The sequence below is a fragment of the Pochonia chlamydosporia genome, chromosome 2 (genome assembly GCF_001653235.2).
Source record: "Pochonia chlamydosporia 170 chromosome 2, whole genome shotgun sequence".
Taxonomy (NCBI): Eukaryota; Fungi; Ascomycota; class Sordariomycetes; order Hypocreales; family Clavicipitaceae; genus Pochonia; species Pochonia chlamydosporia.
The window spans coordinates 5,558,102-5,575,804 of record NC_035791.1 but is presented as its reverse complement, the minus strand read 5'-3'; the positions used below and the strand labels follow the sequence as shown (position 1 = coordinate 5,575,804).

General features: G+C 52.1%; 6 protein-coding genes across 6 annotated transcripts; 2 read left to right on the top strand and 4 right to left on the bottom strand.

The window, feature by feature from the left end:
• Window positions 1-823: 823 nt before the first annotated feature.
• VFPPC_03717 (SAP domain-containing protein) lies at window positions 824-2,443 on the top strand (the record flags this gene model as incomplete). The annotated part of the gene is made up of 1 exon (XM_018283188.1): window positions 824-2,443. One exon carries the CDS (start codon window positions 824-826, stop codon window positions 2,441-2,443), a length of 1,620 nt encoding a protein of 539 aa, XP_018147957.1.
• Window positions 2,444-3,795: 1,352 nt separating this feature from the next.
• VFPPC_03716 (carbamoyl-phosphate synthase arginine-specific small chain, mitochondrial precursor) lies at window positions 3,796-5,230 on the bottom strand (the record flags this gene model as incomplete). The annotated part of the gene is made up of 2 exons (XM_018283187.1): window positions 3,796-4,977; window positions 5,039-5,230. The coding sequence occupies 2 exons, from the start codon at window positions 5,228-5,230 to the stop codon at window positions 3,796-3,798; spliced, it is 1,374 nt and encodes a 457-aa protein (XP_018147956.1).
• A 1,611-nt stretch (window positions 5,231-6,841) lies between these two features.
• On the bottom strand, window positions 6,842-7,761 carry VFPPC_03715 (electron transfer flavoprotein beta-subunit; the record flags this gene model as incomplete). The annotated part of the gene is made up of 3 exons (XM_022428348.1): window positions 6,842-6,924; window positions 6,981-7,623; window positions 7,711-7,761. 3 exons carry the CDS (start codon window positions 7,759-7,761, stop codon window positions 6,842-6,844), a joined length of 777 nt encoding a protein of 258 aa, XP_022284640.1.
• Window positions 7,762-8,483: 722 nt separating this feature from the next.
• Window positions 8,484-9,806, bottom strand: VFPPC_03714 (zinc finger protein gcs1; the record flags this gene model as incomplete). Its single annotated transcript, XM_018283185.1, has 3 exons — window positions 8,484-8,789; window positions 8,864-9,658; window positions 9,759-9,806. 3 exons carry the CDS (start codon window positions 9,804-9,806, stop codon window positions 8,484-8,486), a joined length of 1,149 nt encoding a protein of 382 aa, XP_018147953.1.
• Window positions 9,807-10,980: 1,174 nt separating this feature from the next.
• On the bottom strand, window positions 10,981-12,525 carry VFPPC_03713 (RNP domain-containing protein; the record flags this gene model as incomplete). The annotated part of the gene is made up of 4 exons (XM_018283184.1): window positions 10,981-11,304; window positions 11,375-11,641; window positions 11,709-12,006; window positions 12,308-12,525. 4 exons carry the CDS (start codon window positions 12,523-12,525, stop codon window positions 10,981-10,983), a joined length of 1,107 nt encoding a protein of 368 aa, XP_018147952.1.
• Window positions 12,526-15,073: 2,548 nt separating this feature from the next.
• VFPPC_13518 (sulfite reductase flavoprotein alpha-component) lies at window positions 15,074-17,045 on the top strand (the record flags this gene model as incomplete). The annotated part of the gene is made up of 4 exons (XM_018291293.1): window positions 15,074-15,214; window positions 15,276-15,451; window positions 15,508-15,606; window positions 15,659-17,045. 4 exons carry the CDS (start codon window positions 15,074-15,076, stop codon window positions 17,043-17,045), a joined length of 1,803 nt encoding a protein of 600 aa, XP_018147951.1.
• Window positions 17,046-17,703: the final 658 nt, after the last annotated feature.

Genomic DNA, 17,703 nt, shown 5'->3' with positions numbered 1-17,703 from the left:
TTTGAACTTTAGTTTGTCAATTTGAAACGCTTCATGATGGTATAAGTGCTACCCTATGGCTTTGAGATTTTCGAGCCACGAATTCTTGACAACGTCCAAAGGCGTCAGGTGGATTCGGTCAAGCAATTCGTTGTAAAACTTAAACCACCGGTTTCAACGCCTAACAGATACCAAAACGGAGTCTAGCCCTTGGAGATTGCACACGGTCAAACAAGTAGAGCTCTTTAATTCCGGCACAGGACTATCAACAAACGCGCATGAGTGTGACATATTCGTGATGCCTAGCAACAGACCGATATTTTCTCATGCGTTATGCCATAAACTCCATAGTATATGTAATATTGCCGCAATTGCTCTTTGAGCCCGGCAAAACCGATAGTTGAATGGTGCATTTTGGTTCATCCCGTGTTTGATACTTCCTGAAATCCTGTCCCTCCTTCCCAACAAAACGCCAAGCCTCTCGCCCTGCATGGAATCAGCCACTTCTCCAAATGCGGCCAAGCGTGGCGCCGAGACACCCCCCACGTCCTTCCTCGACAAACTGGGCGCGTCGCGACTTCCACCTTTTTTTCATTCTTTGAACCATCAGATATCCTTGCGACAGCAATTTCGCCATACCCAAGCATCAACCCGAGCGGTACTCGAGCTCATCTCAATCGCAATAGAAGCATTCGCTTGAAGTATAGACCATCGGAACTCTCGGCGCATTTTGTTCCCTTTATCTGCGTTTTGCGACAAGCGACGTCATAGAAGGCTTCGACTCCCCCAATGCGCTGACCTGCGCCCCCTGTTCCCCTTTCGGTTTCCCAACTTTCTATTCACCATGGCGGACTGGGCGAAGCTCAAGGTCGTCGACCTCAAGGCGGAGCTGAAGCGGCGAGATCTTCCTCAGGGAGGATTGAAGGCAGAGCTGGTGGCGCGACTGCAGGAGGCGGACCAGGCAGCGACAGAGCCAGAAACGGAAGAGCAAGCAGAAGAGGCGGTTGAAGAAGCGCCAGCCGAGCCGTCGCAGACTGTCAATGGTGACGACAGCAAAATTGAACAACCTCAGGAGGAAGCTAAGGGCGAAGAGGCCGTTAAAGAGAATGCGCCAGTAGTGGAACTTGCGCCTGAGCCGACAAACGAGCCGGAACACTCAGAAGCACCAGCAGTGCCACAGCAAACGGCGTCGCCTCAAGCTCCAGAGTCAAAACCAGAGCCATCTCCAGCTGCAAAAACAGAGGACACCACGCAACCACAAACCGCCGAGACGCGATCCGAATCAAGTATCCCTCCCCGTGATTCACAAACCGCAGATGGCGACACCCCAATGAATCAAGAACCCTTTCGAGACTCCACCGCCGAAGCGCAAAAGCGCAAACGCCGCTCCGCCAGCCCAACCCCCAAAGAAGAGGACATTGCCAGAAAACGGGCGAGGGCAGAGAACGAGCTTCCCCCAAAACCACTTCACGCCAGCGATTTCAAGAAGGAAATTCACGATGCACCAGCGCCAGAAGTAGACTACGACCGTCACGTCGAGCCGTCAGTCCACCCGGCCACTTCAGCGCTCTGCATCAACAACCTGATGCGGCCGCTTCGACCGGCTGATCTCCGAGCACACATTGCCACTCTCGCTTCGGCACCTGGCACGAATTCCACAGACGACCTCGTCACCAAATTCTACCTCGACTTCATCCGCACGCATGCCTTTGTTGCGCTAGACTCCGTGTCAGCTGCCTCGCGTGTCCGGCAGCTGCTGCACGGCCGTGTATGGCCGAATGAGAGCAACCGCAAGCCCTTATCCATCGACTTCATACCACCCGAGAAAATAGACACCTGGATCGACATGGAAGAAGAAGGCGGGAGAAGACCCGGTCACCGGTGGGAAGTCGTCTATTCACCCACCGCAGACGGAAGCACAATCGAGGCAAACCTCGTCTCAAATTCCATCTCCTCAACTAGTAACCGTCCTCCACCGACAAAACCCTCGTCCATACCCGCAGACAGTATCAACAACGCCCCCCTCGGACCCAGAGGCAACTTTGGCGATACTGCTCCGCCAACTGGTCCCCGTGGTCCTCGACGCCCTCAACCACCACCACCTGCCACTCCATCTGGCGAGTCGCTATTCACACGTACCCGTCCCAGCGTAGCGTACCGCCTCGTATCAGAGGATCTCGCACGCCGACGTGTTGAAAACATGCGCAATTTCTACACCCGCGATCTGAGCCGAGATGTAGGCCGCGAAATCAACAGATACTCCTTCGAAGATGGTGACTCTTTCGTAGACCGAGGTCGAGAAATATTCGAGGGAATTCGTCCACCTCATCGAGAAAGAGGTGGTCGTGGCGGAGGACGAGGCAGAGGCGGTGGGAGATCCAGGGGAGGTGGTTTCCGACCCAGAAGTGATCGGTATATTCCCGGTGGTGCGGGTAGAGATGACGCTGATCGACGTCGGTTTTAGGAAGAGCGGCGTAGAGAACCGTGTGAATGGGCTGTACCTCAGGAACAATTCAAGTAAGGGCGCTTTTAACGTGAGAGTGAAGCGGCAATGTCGCTGAGAAATGGGTGGCAAGATGGATACCAGGTCAAGTGTATAGTAGGGCCGGCAGGATGATTTCAGGCGTTTGGACAGGAGGCTATTTGACATGTTGATAAAGCTTATTGTGCAATATAGCACCAAGAGACGGCTCGATTTTACACGTTACGTTCTCAATGCAATTTGATCATGTAATGGTTCCCTGATTTCTCCTGGACTTGAGTGTTACAGGGCAGTACGAGTACGTCCCTGTATAAGATACGGATGCGTCTTACGAACCATGGACGCAACCTGACTAAGTCCAAACATGCAGACCGCGATTATTGGCCATTGTACTCTTCCCTGACAGGACGAACGTCTGTGAAGAGCTCATGAGAGTATTCATCAACTGCTCAAGGTCAAACAGTACAAGGCCCCAAGGTCCTGTATCTTTCCCTATTCCTCCGCTTTGTGCACAAGTGAGTCAGGTGAGAGTAGCCGAGTCTTGTAGTCTCTCTTCGTCCCTCAAATAGGCACACAAGTGAGTAGGATGAAAGAACCCTACTCCCAAACAAGTCCCGTTATAGTTAGTAGTTCCCATACAACATACCGAGATACATGCCCAACAATCAAGAAAAAAGAACCGCTTGCTTAAGCCCGTAGCGTGCGTTCATGACCCAAAACATCTTCAAAGGCTCACCTATTCGTCCCACGCAGCCTTGCATGCCATCACCAAGCATCACCAATGTCTTAACGTGTCTGTCACCCTGACGGAAACTCTCACGTGGCATGAGCTCGTCTGCAGGAACTGCACATGTCCTACTACAACATCAAAGGCCACGAGGATCTCCAGATGAACTATGCCACATCTACAACACGCAAACATTGTATTTCCGGAGTCTAGCCTGATAAGTAGAGCGTTGGGCATTGAAAACACCGCTCATCAAATTGACTGAGAATAGACATCTTGCTACTACATCACTTTGCCTACCACTTCGCCGGGCTGGTGCTAAACTCTGGGCACTAGTCCTGACAATACAATCTATTCGTTACAAATTTGTAAGCGCGTTGTCGTCAGAAGATCTCTACTCAAATTAATGCCTGAGTTAAGGCTCCTGAAAACACAGGGTGCCGAACTTCAAACACATCACCATCTTCGCACGAAGACTTTACTTGTAGTTGATTCAGTTTATTCCATTTGACAATTTGCCTACAGACCCGTTGACCATTTCAATTTCAGTTTCCAATAATCAAAACGCCATTCCATTGATTCCCAGTCAACCCAACTAGCACTGTTTTTACGCGGCACTGGCGAGAGGCATAGGCTCGACGCCAACGCGTTCACGTCCCAGCACATCAAGCATGAACTGGCTGGGGCGGTTGTCCTTGTACTCGAGGGCGTTGCTCTTTGCAAGCCGGACGTTATCCAGGTACTTTTCAAAGAGGTACGAGCTGTCCATTGGGCCACCCTTGGCCTCAGGGTGGAATTGGGTTGAGAAGATGGGTCGGGTCTTGTGCATCATACCCTCGTTGCTGCCGTCGTTGAGGTTGACAAAGTACTCCTTGAACTCGCTGGGGAGAGTGCTGGCATCAATGGCATAACCGTGGTTCTGGCTGGTAATGTGGCACTGACCAGTGGTCAAGTCGAGGGCAGGAATGTTATGAGCTCGGTTACCGTACTTGAGCTTGATGGTGCGGGCACCGACGGCCAGGGCCAGAAGCTGGTGACCAAGACAAATTCCCATGATGGGGATGGAAGACGTCTCCATCAGGCGGGCGAGGTTATACACAGTCTCCTGGCAGTGGGTTGGGTCACCAGGTCCGTTGGAGATGAAGACACCGTCGTAGTGCTGGGCGACCTTGTGGATGGGGTAGTTGTAAGGGAAGACGGTCACAGAGGCACCGCGGCTGACCAAGCTTCGAAGAATGTTCTCCTTGACACCGCAGTCAATGAGAGCAACATGCAGGGAAGCACCAGGAGACTCGACCACAAAGGGAGCCTTGGTGCTGACACGCTTGACAAGGTTGATCTGGCCAGGGTCGATAAAGCTTTCGTCTTCGTCGGCATCGTACTCTTCACCAATGGAAATCCTAGCGAGGGAGGAACCCTGCTCTCGGAGGAAGGTGACAATCTCACGAGTATCAACCCCGGAAATGGCGGGAACACCCTCACGGGCACACCACTCGCCGAGACTCTCGACAGCAGTCCAATGGCTGTAGTTGAGAGCCACGTCAGACACGACGACACCAGCACACTGGATATGAGGTGACTCGAAGTGCTTGAGAAGATTGTACTGATCTCGCTCGTTGGAAGGGACACCGTAGTTGCCAATTAGCGGCTGAGTAAAGACCAGGATCTGGCCACGGTACGACGGGTCGGTCATGGACTCTGGGTAGCCGACCAGAGAGGTAGTGAAGACGGCTTCACCCGAGATATTGGCATTGGCGCCAAAGGCCTTGCCACTAAAGACAGGGCCATCCTGTTGAAGTCAGTATTGGCTTCCCTAGCGCGGGTCACGCGTCACACTGGCGTTAACGTACCCGAATTGTGAAAGTAGCAGGCAGCGAATCAACAGGAGCAGTAGCCTGAGTAGCCTTGAAAGGCATCTTCCTGCCAGTGCTTCCGGCGGTAGCCTGAGAAACAAATCGGATTTGGAAAGCCATGCGAGGCTTCAAGGCCGCGGCCGGCTTGGTAGCCGGTTTGGCGAGATTAATTGCCAGTCGAGAGAACATGGCAATTGGTTAATGCGAGAGGTTAAATAATAAAATGGGCAGTTGAAGTAAGTCGAGGTCTAGGAAGGTCAATCTAAGAAGACTGGGACTTCCAGAGGTGGTCTACATTGTTGAGGTTAGTTGGGGATGAGGTTGGGAAGCGGTGAGTCAATCCGACGAACCAGAGAGATAATCCTGTAGAAGCCCGCGTCAGTATGCAAGATTCATGCAATTAAAATGCTCGCTAAAAGTAAAGAAAAGAAGAGCAGCAAAAATTGATGTCAATGGGTCGGCGCATGCATGGAAGAAAGAAAATTGTGTCGATGGAATGAGAATGAGTGCCCGGAAAGATGTTGTGGTGCGGACAGTCAGACAAACTAGGGGACTTGGTCACTAAGAGACCAGCCGATTGCGGCACATACCTGAGAAGTGAAGACTGACGGGCGCCCGTTCATAAGGGCGGATTCAAGGGAAGTTGATCAACGGGACGAGAAACTGAGGCACAATGGCACTCTTGCAAATAATGAGGAAGATGAGGTTGTTTTTGCTGTCGCGCACTTGGAAGTGATTGGGAACTGAGGATTGTCTTTGACCGTTGAGGGGAAAAGGAAAGAAAGAAGGGGAGAGAAGGAGCGGGAGGGACGGCAAAGAGGGTCGAGGTCGAGTAAGAAAAAAAATTGATGGAGCACAACTTGCAGCATTGATAGCAGCCGGATTTGACAAACGGGGTCATTTGATTGGTCCGCGGGTGTCCCTGCGCCATTTGGCTGCCGGCGGTCGCTGCAATTGTGATGACTTTGCAGTGCTACAGCAGATCCGAGGCGCTATTGTCTGCTGTTTCCAGGCGGCATTGGTGGGGGGAGAAAGGCGCTTGACCGCTTTGGGTCGTGTGACCCAGCTTCCGCCGATATCGTCGCGTGTCACAACAGTGAACATCGGGTCTTCTGGTTTAGAATATTCCAGGATTGTCTCGTAGCGTATTTTCAGTTCCACTGCAAAGGCGTACAGGGCGTTGTATGCACGATTTGGTTGCCGCTGACAATGTTTAATGCTCGTTCGGGATCCAAGCCTTCTGGGCTGTAATGGAGGTTAGGTTCGATTCCTAACAGAACCATTGGTATATGCATGGTGGTTTAATTCCATCTTGACCAGAACTTCTTGTGGGTGGTGAAGTCTAGTACGTGGTAGACGAGTAGTTGTAGTCGTAGAGGATACAGCAGACTAACTGGTGACTAGGCTGAGAGCTCTAGCCTCCCTGTGACGGTTCTTTGTTCGTAAGTCAGAGGTATAGGCGTTTGGTGTTCCAGTTCGCGGTCTACAGCAGACATGTCTATCGTCTTCGCCTCTGCAATTTACATCACAAAGCAGCTCCAAATGGTTAACCGTAGTTCGCTTCAGTATTTCATCACCAACACAGCCTCCTACCGCTCCCCCAGCAGTCATAAAATCGAGCATTACCTCAAACTATCCCTCTTACGACACACAAGTTCTCACACAATTCTACTCCAACAACACACCACTCCCATTCCGCAATTCTCTTAGTACAGGACCCTCGGGTCAATTGTATTGGTGTGAACTATCTAAATCTAGTCCCCATCCCAGCATGCATTCCATCATATCGCTTTTAAACACTTACAGCGCACCCAACTCCTTCAACTTGCCAATCAACCCATCAACATCCTCCACCTTGCCACCACCCTGTCTCGGCGCAGGTTCTGTATTCACTCGTCAGCATATCATCTCACATCCCAAATCAAAACTAAAAACTCACCCGTAACCTTCAAAACCTTAAGCCGCTTCTCATTCTCCAGCCCAAAGTCCTTCAACGTCTTCTTCTCCATCTTCTTCTTCTTAGCCTTCATGATATTCGGCAAGCTCGCATACCGCGGCTCATTGAGTCGCAAGTCCGTCGTAATAATCATCGGCAGCTTCGCGCGGATCGTCTCAACACCCCCGTCAACCTCCTTCGTCACGGTGACGCTGTCCCCCTCGCCAAACTCAACCTTGCTGGCCTGCGTGGCCTGGGGCCAGCCCAGCAGCCCGGCGAGCATCTGGCCCGTCTGGTTGGCGTCGTCGTCGATGCTCTGCTTGCCCAGGATGACGAGGTTGCTCTTCTGCTCCTCCGCCGCCTTCTTGAGCATCTTGGCGACGGTGAGGGGCTCCAGGTCGTCGCCCTCCTTGACGTCGACGTGGATGCCGCGGTCGGCGCCCATGGCCATGGCTGTTCGCAGGATGTCCTGCGCCTTGGTTGGACCGGCGGAGATGGCGCAAATGTCTTCGACGCCGCCGGGGGCTCGCTTCGCCTCGCGGATGCGGACGGACTCCTCGACTGATAATTCGTCAAACGGGTTCATGGAGTGCTTGACGCCGGCGGTTTCGACGGCCGTCTGCGCCTTGTTGACCCGGGGTTTGACCTATATTGGACAAGGGAATTGAGTTAATGGCTGTCAAATTTGGGCGATTCATTGGCATAATTTTCGTGTGTAGTAGATGGTCCATACCGCATAGTCAATGACCCGCTTGACGGGAACGAGGATCCTTAGAGCAGACATGGCGATTGTGGCAGTCAATGGCTCTGTGGAGGAGTTGAGGGAGTGCAGGATCCAAATGTATCGTCTGCCGTCATGGTGTTGTCCGAGTCCTCCCGGCTAAGACCGGCTCCAACCTCGGCCACCCGAGTCACGTGATTTGCGAGGTCAGTGCCTGTGGAGTCGGAAGCCGGGCGGGAAGCGACGCCACAGGATTTGGCAACGGGATTGTGAACGAACATGCCAAAGGTTTCAAGGTACAAGGAAAGGAATGCTTAAGTTAGTCTATATATGACCGGCAATATCTTATACACATAGAACAGTGTCTATTCAGTGCCCAAGCCACTGTCGCTTTATTTCAAGCTCCGGAAATGCACCAATCACTCACTCCTCCAATACATCCCATCACTCAGTCAATGCCCATCAATCTGTGTCACTGCAAAGCAATAGCACACAGCAGTCAAATCGACACTATGAAATATTTTCACAGCCTGCTTTTTACAAGACAGATAGACTTCACTTTAGCCACCATCTTGTCAAAGTACTCCATACACCCAGTAACACCGTCCACCCCCTTTAAGCCCATCACTTGAAACATCACCACACGCACATCCATCACAACCCCATAAATAACTTGACAGTAAATAATCATAAACTGGCTAATACATACAGCCATCGTTACACTCCAAATCAACGCCCTATCCCACCGCAGGTCTACTCCGCCCCCAACGTTATGCACACCTCAATCACCAATCATCCCAATCATCCGTCTTCTTGGCCGGCTGTCCCGCAGCGCCGCCCTTCTTCCCCATACCCATGGCACTCGTCCCAATCGAGCTATTCGTCTGCTTCTTCTGCTCCGCCAAACTAGAGAAGTCGTCCCAAAAGTCTTTACGGCTCTCGTCAAGTGGTGCGTCTCTCCTGTGACCGCCCTCGTTGCCCTCGACGAAGCGGGTGAATCCATCTTGGGCGGACTTTCCTGCCAGTTGTGCTTGTCTCGCGAATTGGGAGGCTGTAAGTTGGGCTTGTTTGGCAAAGTCGCCTTCCGCAAACTATAGCAGTCAGCATGCTCATGTCCAACAATAATAGCTACTTTCTACAGTAAGAGTAAAAAGGGTCAACAAACCTGCTTAGCGGTGGGCTGGATATACCCATCATTCACAGTCTTGGCAGTCTTGCTCACCGTAGACGTAAACCACCCGAAACCCTTGGTCAGCGCCGCCATAGGATCCTTTTGCAGATCGTCAAAGTTAGGGATACCAGCCTGGTTCGTCTTCGCAGGAGCAGGCATATTTCCAAAGCCAGCATACTTGCCGCCCTGACTAGGAGGGACATCGTCCGGCCGTGAGGCATTCTCCGCGCCCAATCTTGAAAAATACTTGTCGTCCACTCTTACTTTGCCCCCAGGGCCACCAGCACCGCCCTTACCAGGGCTCTCACTCCGGCTCGTCGAATTGCTCAGCGGCGTCCCCGTCCTCGAGGCACCCCTCTGACCTCCAAGGGCAGGCGACGACGTAGGCTTGACCGCAGGAGCGGCAGGCTTCTTCTCCCCAGGGACATATTCCCTGCCCTCAACTTTGCAGGATAGCCTCTCTTTCCACTCGTCGCCGACTTCGCCACTATATCGCTCCGCAATTGTCGCATCCTCCCAGGTGATTCCTCGCATTTGTGTGTCCTCGTGCTCCTCAAAGAATTTCCTCCATCCCTCGTTGCCGCCGAGTCGCATTCGCTCAATCTCGCTCGCTTTGAAGGCGTCCATAGAGATGCTGCGGACAAAGGAGATGTGAACGCCGAGGCCGCGGTGGACACCAGCGCAAGAGAGGCAGATGAAGACGCCGAATTTGGGGGATGCCCATTGTGGCGAGGGGGCGTTGCAGTCGCAGCAGACGTTGTTTTGGGATTCTTTCTGGAGGGCGGCGAGCTGTAGGTTTGCAATTAGTACGTCTTGTTCTTCTAAAGATGCAGGCCAGCGGCGTCCAACTGGCTCATCAGGCCATGGCGAGGGTAATGACGGGTCATACCTTGGACCTCGTCTCTGGGTCGACCTCCCACATGGCTTTGGATGCCATTGTGTGTCGAGGCGCGAGAACGATCGGTGTGAGCCTGATGTACCGGGACAAATGTGTTTGCCTTGTGCAGTTTTCGATGGATCGTGGTGGCTAGGGGTTGGAGACTATCAAGTTCAGGAACAAAGTTGGCGCCTTTTTCCTGCTCTCGTGGCTGTCGCTTCTGAAGAGTTGTGGCACGCGCTTAATCCCCTCCCGCTTTGTTCTGTGTCGTCAATTGACTGCAATGGCACTCGCTGTGCTGGTTTACTGGGGCGTAATCAGGGATGGTCAGCCAACATTTGAACACCCAGCCCATCAATGAACTTAGGACCCGTGCTGTATTTGGTGGGCGGGGCGACTCCATCGAATCCTCGCTAACTCTGGCTGGTCCCAGTTGTGCCATGAGCTGTGACAAACACCACTGACCAGTTGATCTCTCATTTGATCCCCATAATTTGTCTCCTGTCCCTGTCCAGGTCTCCATGTGGGTAATGAAGCTCCAAGCTACCTCGAGTCTTGGCATCACCTCTTCACATGCACGGAGACATCTCTGTCTCGAATCTGTTTGCTGCCTTGGTCCGACCAATAATGTCACCAGACGTCTGGTAGATGATGCCGATGTGGTATGCGATTCGTGGCCTGTTGGTTATCGTCTCAAACTTCACAAACAAACCCTGCCAGCTTAACACATCCGTCAACAAACCGTGCCCCGTGTGATAGAGCATTTACAGTATGGTCTCGTCTCTGGTCGCGCCATCAACTGCATTATTCATCATCGACTACCATTTGAGACAGCCTTTATGCTCTAGTGTATCACACAGTCATGCCAGTCTCAATCATGCACAGAGTGAAATTTGCAGGTTTATTCTCCTCATTCTCCATTCTCATACCAGTCACACAACCGTCCTCTCATGGAATAAGATATTAAATTTTCATTATAACAAGCAAGACAAATCAATCCACTGCCTTCCCAAATGACCTCCAGACTCCACCCACATATGTTGTGTGATGACATGTCCCGCAGGTAACAAGTAGAGCAGTGTACATGACTGCTTGTTTGCCAAAAAGTTAAACGAGCATCTACCATAAGTAATATAGTTTGAAAATCGTCGTAATTAATCTCATTCAGGCAGGGAAACGTCTCGAGTCATCTAGCGTAACCATGGCCTACCAACGAAGAGGAACGACCACACCCTTAGGCAGTGGCGGTGGCAGGGGCCGCCTCGGTGGCCTCCTTGTTCTCCTTGTTCTCGTCCTGAGGAGCGTTGGCCTCCTCATCAGTCTTATCGGGGCTGTCAATAGCGACCTTGACAGCAATCTCACGGCCTTCAATCTCCTTGCCGTTCATCTCAGTAACAGCCTTCTGCTGAAGTTCCTCAGAAGCGAGGGTGACGAATCCAAATCCACGACCCTTACGAGCCTCACCACGAGCCTGCAGCTTCTTGATCATGAATCGAGGGATGGGTCGGAGGGCAATCTTGGCGGAGGAAGGCTCGTATGCCTTGAAGAGCTCAATGAGCTGGGTATTGCGAGTCAGAATGCATTCAACAGAGGCCATGCAGGATACAAAATGTGGCAAATCAACTCACCTTCTCCTCAGTCAAGTCATAAGGGAGGTTGGCAACCATGACCTTGGTCTTGGAAGGGATACCATCGGCAGGGGGGCCGCGCTCACGACGCTCGCGCTGGGGGCGGGTCTGGTTCTTCTTAGTTTTCGAGTCAGTCTCGTTCTGGTTAAGATTTGTGATGTCCGTCAATGGTTGAACCTCAGAGGTGCCCTCGGCCTCGGCAGGGGCAGCCGCAGCTTCGGTGGCGGCAGTAGTAGTTTCACCCTCCTTCTTCTCTTCGCCGGCGTCCTATTCATAACAGTTAAGTCAGCTCTTATCGATCGACTGTATGTTTCACATCCAGGTCTACACTTACGCCAGCGCGACCACCGCGAGCAGTACGTCCTCCACGGCCACGGCCACGTCCGCGACCACGACCAGAGGCACGGCGGCGAGATCCCTCAGCACCTGAGCCTTCACCGTTGGCGCCTTCGGTCTTCTCACCAGCAGGCTCCGGCTTGCGGGCAAGCTGGACGGAGACCTTGCGCTCAAGGATCTCCTTGCCAGAGAGCTCAGCAATAGCACGCTCAGCCTCAGAAGGTGTGGAAAGATCAACAAAGGCATAACCGACAGGGCGTTCGGTGCGAGGGTTCTTTGGGATCGAGACAGACTCACTAGACGCAAAGTTAGCAAAAAGGTCATAGATGCCGGTCAAAGCGTGTGGTCTGCTGGAAACGGAGCACATGGACAACGCCCTCTGCGAAAATGAGGTGTGTGGTACAGGGAGGGCATTTCCATCGACGATCGGCAGGCACTGGGCCCGCAAAGTCTCTTGAGAAAGAAGGTACCGTGACGGGCAGCCAGAAGCCAACTCTCGTCAAGAAACAACTGCTAGCAGCTGTGTGGCTAACATGACCACTCGTCCAAGCCAGACAGCGCCATTTACATCGAGTCATGGATCCAAGGCACACTTACACAAGATAGCTCTTGAAGAAGTCCTTCAACTCCCCCTCAGTTGTCGCGTAGGCCAGGTTACCGATATAGAGACGGCGGCCTTCCGCAGCGCTAGCCGAGGCGGCCTCGTTGGCGGCGGCCTTGTCGTCGGCAGGCTGGCTGATTGAGGTATTGCTCAGAGTGTTTGCAACGTCATTGACAGCGGCATCGGTGGCCTTCTCCACGTTGGTAGCAGACATATTGATGGTTGGATGGAGGTGTGATTGACTGTGTGTTAAGTCTTGGGGATGATGACGTTTCGAACGTTGGGCTTGTGCGAAAGCGACGTTCGAAAGAGCGTGATAGGTTGAGAAAAAAGCTCGTGGATTGAACTCTGTTGCAATGAGGAGGGAGATTGATCAGGGTAGCTTCGTGCCCTAGATGAAAATTGAAAGTAGACAGACGGCAAGCGTTGCGCGGAGTCACAGGTTTGGCAGATGTAATGTGATGAAGAGAAAGGAAAAGGGGAGAAGTTCAGGAGAGTCGCGAATCTGAAATAATTTTTCGGGCGGCGGGCGTTTGCTGGGGGCGGCTGCTGCTTCGAGCAGGGGTCGAGTGGTGTGGGAGGGAAGGTGCTGGCAGGGGTAAGCTGGCCGAAACTTAGAGAGCTGTGCAAGACGGGCAGGCAAGGCCGGAGCCTCAGCAGGCGGCGCATTCCCTGGGCTTATGAGTTTGAACGACTTTAGCGAAAGGCATCAGACCCCAGATTGGCTTGAACAGACTTCAACCGTTGACTCCTAACATTTGAACTAAGAACTTTAGAATTGTGATGGTACTTGACTTGATCTATACGGAGTACTTGGCATGATTTAGCGACTGCACGTCAGTGAGGTGGACAATGTTGCGGTACAGAAGGCAACCGGTACCGCGACAATGTCTTGCACCTAACAGATCCTTGTACCTCGCGACTTCACTAGACACCAGACGCGGAGCACGCCACCGAGCAGCCAAAGGAGGCAGTCGCGAATTGATGGCCAGTGCGCGGGGAAATCCACCAGGCATCAGGCGGTGAAGTCTCTAGGTGCTTCCATGCATGAGTGTCAATCGGCCATGCGACGCACTCAATCTGACATCTGGGCTGTGTGAAACCACTTGCATGCAACAATCGTCAGCACATTGGGAGTATATGGTATCTTCAATGCGTAAATACACACAGTTCAGCTCGCCAAAATAATCGAGCACTTCGGTTTACCTTATCTTAGTGTCAGCGAGGTCCAATCTTGCACCTAAACATATGACACAGTTCAAGAACCTCGTACACATTTCCTGAAGGTATTGACATCTTGTTCCAAAGAACTAGGCCTGGAGTTCAAAGTATCCTTACGGAGCACAGAAGTAGATGCCTGAGTGCCTGCCTCGAACAAGCTGAGATGTTGGTCAGCCCCTGCCCGTTGAATCATTCGGCCAAGTTAAGGCCTAGCATCAAGCTACCATCAAACCTAAGCCCTCCAGATGCGCACAAATCGGTCTGGGTCAGGATGGACAAAATTCTTCGGTTGTCTTTCTCTGCCATCACGACCGTCATTCTCACGCAAGGTGAATCAACTGTTATTTACTTTTGTTACTACAGTCGACTTGCAACTTGATTCACTACTTATCTGCCAGTGCCCGGCTGCGACGGAGCACCCATGCGACCGGCTGTCCCACATATCCACTCGTCCCGACCCTTCAAATTCCACAAGCTAAGTTGAGCCTGGGCATTGAAAATGGAAACCCAGGCCTTGAAACCGGGATTGCAATGACTGATGCATACGCAGTAATTCCGCTTGCTCACATCAGCGACGGATGCACGAGGCGGGAACACAATTACGATGGCTGTCGTACACTGGTGCAGTTTGTCAAGCAGCTGTTGTGTTGTGGCTGGTCTTTGCTTATGAGTTTCCACACTTCCATATTTCTCAGTGTCAAGTGTCAAGTGTGTGCGCAAATCGATTTGTGCGTCCAACAAGCATATTGACCATTACTTAAGTACAGGGCCGGAATGCGCTTTGGCTGGTAACGAGGCTCCAGCTCCCAGATCCCCGGCCTCCAACCCAAAGAACTGGACCAGGCACTTTGTCTCGCCGCCATTTGCAGCCCTTGTCCACACCAACAACGGGTGGCAGCGTCGAGACCCTGACATCTTGGCTTTCGGAAATTGAGGAGCATGACATCCAATCTTGCGAGTCAAGTAGCTCGAGGCAACTGGTGCTGGCCATAGACACTTCTTGTCAAGGGGCCACCACAGTTCGCACGGAGACCAATATCTGAGCCTGGCCTATATTCTCTGTCATAGTCAAATGAGATCTGTATGCAAAGTGAGTTCTAAATTTTGGACAGATGGTAGTAATTCACCACATCTCAACCATCGCTTCCATTTAAAATACCTACAACACAACATGAAGAGCACAGCTATTCGATTACGCTGCTTTATTAATGAAATTGCATAGATCAACATCTGTACTCTTTGCGCACCTGAAATTTACCACTTTTGAATCGGTGATGTAACTATGCCACTCCGATTGATAAGATCTTGGCCTGCTGGGTCTAACGCCACCGCCCGGCATCGGACCCGTTCAATCAACCACTGAATTTTATTCCGCCATCACCTCTCACGTCCTTGACGATTGTCATAAACGACGTCACACACATCAACATAGCCCTCTGCATACGACTTCCCCATGCGCAGACACTTCCAGACGCAACTCTGCTGCTAACCCTCCTCACTCTGGGCTCATATTTTCGCCAGAGGTGGCAAAAGCAGACAGCATGACCACCTCAGGCAGGACCGTTCTGGTCCTGTACGGCTCCGAAACTGGCAATGCGCAGGACATGGCCGAAGAACTGGGCAAAATCTGTCAAAGGCTACACTTTGCCAGTCGAGTGGAGGAGCTGGACAATGTAGATTTGGTATGTGTTGAAGGAACACGAAAGCGCCAATTCACGCATTTTGCTAACTCACATTCTGCAGAGCGAGCTTCTCCAGCATCTGTTTGTGCTGTTTGTCGTTTCGACAACCGGACAAGGAGACATGCCTCACAACTCTCTCTTATTCTGGAAGAAACTCCTCCGCAAGAAGCTACCGCCAGGCTGCCTCGCCGAAATGAAGTATTCATGTGTCGGCCTTGGAGACAGCACATATCTCAAGTAAGTCGTCTTTGCCAACACATCCACGAAAAGCAAATGTAACTAACTCAAGATAGATTCAACTGGGCAGCCAGGAAACTCATCCGACGGCTTGATCAACTAGGAGCGTCCACATTCATTGAGCCTTGCGAAGCAGACGAGCAATTCCCAGAAGGGTCAGCACCTCACACCGCCATCCATGCAAATCCGTCATCTAACACATAATAGTATCGATGGGAGTTTTGTCCGTTGGGCAGATGACCTCCGCAAGCATCTGCTAGAACACCATCCCGATCCGAAAGGACGAGATCCCATCCCCGAAGATGAGATGCTCCCTCCAAAATGGTCACTCGCACCCGCCATAAACCAAGCCAAACCCGCAACATCTCACACCAACGGCGACACCAAGACCCAATCATCGCCACCACTAACTCAACTCCATATCCCCAAGGGTCTACACGCCACGCTCATCGAAAACAAAAGACTCACCCCCGAGAAACACTGGCAAGACGTCCGCCTCGTGTCCTTCGACATCCCAAACGCAGATAAACCCCTGCAAGTCAACCCAGGCGACTGTCTAACCATCTACCCGAAAAACTTCCCCTCCGACGTCCAAAGAGTCATCACCCTCATGGAATGGGATGCCATCGCCGACCAACCGCTCGACCTATCGCTCTGCTCCCTCCCTCCCACTCTCTACACGACACCTCACTCCACCATCCGCGACATCCTCCTCCACAGCATCGACATCAACGCCGTGCCGCGGCGCTCATTCCTCAAAAACCTCTCCTACTTCTCCTCCGACCAGGACCACAAGGAACGGCTCCTCGAATTCACAATGACAGAATACCTAGACGAATACTTCGACTACGCGACCCGCTCGCGCCGCACAATCATCGAAGTCCTCGAGGAATTCCACTCCGTCCGCGTACCCCCCTCCCGCATCCTAGACGTATTCCCCCTCATCCGCGGCCGCGACTTCAGCATCGCCAACGGCGGCCACACCCTCCACCCCTCCCCATCAACCACAAGAATACAGCTCCTCATCGCGCTCGTCAAGTACCGCACCATCCTGCGCAAGCCCCGAGAGGGCCTCTGCTCCCGCTACATCACACACCTCCCTCCCCGGACAACCCTCACCGTCACCCTCAAACCCGTCCTGTCCCCCATCCACGGCGCCCTCAACGCCAAACGACCACTCGTAGCCATGGCCACCGGCACGGGTGTAGCGCCCGTCCGGTCCCTCATCCACGAGAGAATGACGCACGACTCCCCCGCGCCCATGATCTTGTTCTTCGGCAACCGCAACAAGGATGCGGATAACTTCTTTGCCCGGGAGTGGGCGGACATCGCTGCCAAGGCGAACCTTACCGTCTTTACGGCCTTTTCAAGAGACCAGCGTGAAAAGATCTATGTTCAGGATTTGATACGCAAGGAGGCAAGGTTGCTGGAGGGGTTGATTCCGCAGAACGCAATTTTTGCTGTGTGCGGCGGGTCGTCCAAGATGGCTGATGCGTGCAAGTATGCCGTCTTTGATCCGTATGTCGAGGGGGGAGACGCCGAGGAGAGGAAGAAGGTGTTGGAGAGTATTACCTGGTGGCAGGAGATTTGGTAAATGGCATAGAGCACACGGAATATACATGACGCACAATCATAGACATTATGCAATTTAGGGCCAGTGTCTTACTGACAAGGTCAATATGGTATAGATCACAGCATAAAACATACACTATTCAAAGTTCAAAGTTGGTCATCAATATCAAGGTCAATGTGACAGCCCAAACCGGATTCATGAGAATGTTTTCATTATCAATTGGGGAACAAAACTGCCCTACTATTCTCTTCAGTTTAGCTCCCAATCCCACATCTATCTAGCCTTTTTAGCTTCCTCAGCAGAGATGACCATTTCCGCGACCCAGGCAGCAATAGCCCTGACATCGCCTTATATCTCTGTATTCCTCGGCCAGTCCAAGTCCATCTCATAAGCGCGTAAGAAAATATCCAACAAAATGGAATGGACCATGCTCCTCATGCTCCTAAAAGTATCCCTTAATTGTATCCGTAAAGTATCAAATCCCCAATGGCACAAAGAAAAAGTCAAAGACAGACTAATAACTCCGGTTCCCTGGGTACACCCTTTCCCTAAACGCATATTTGTGTTTCTCCTAATGAAGAATGAGATGAAAATGAAAATCAGTTTCCGTCTTTTGTGGAGTGAAAAGATAACAAGGTGTAGTTGTAGTAGCCTTGTCCTCTAGTCAGAAAGTTGGACT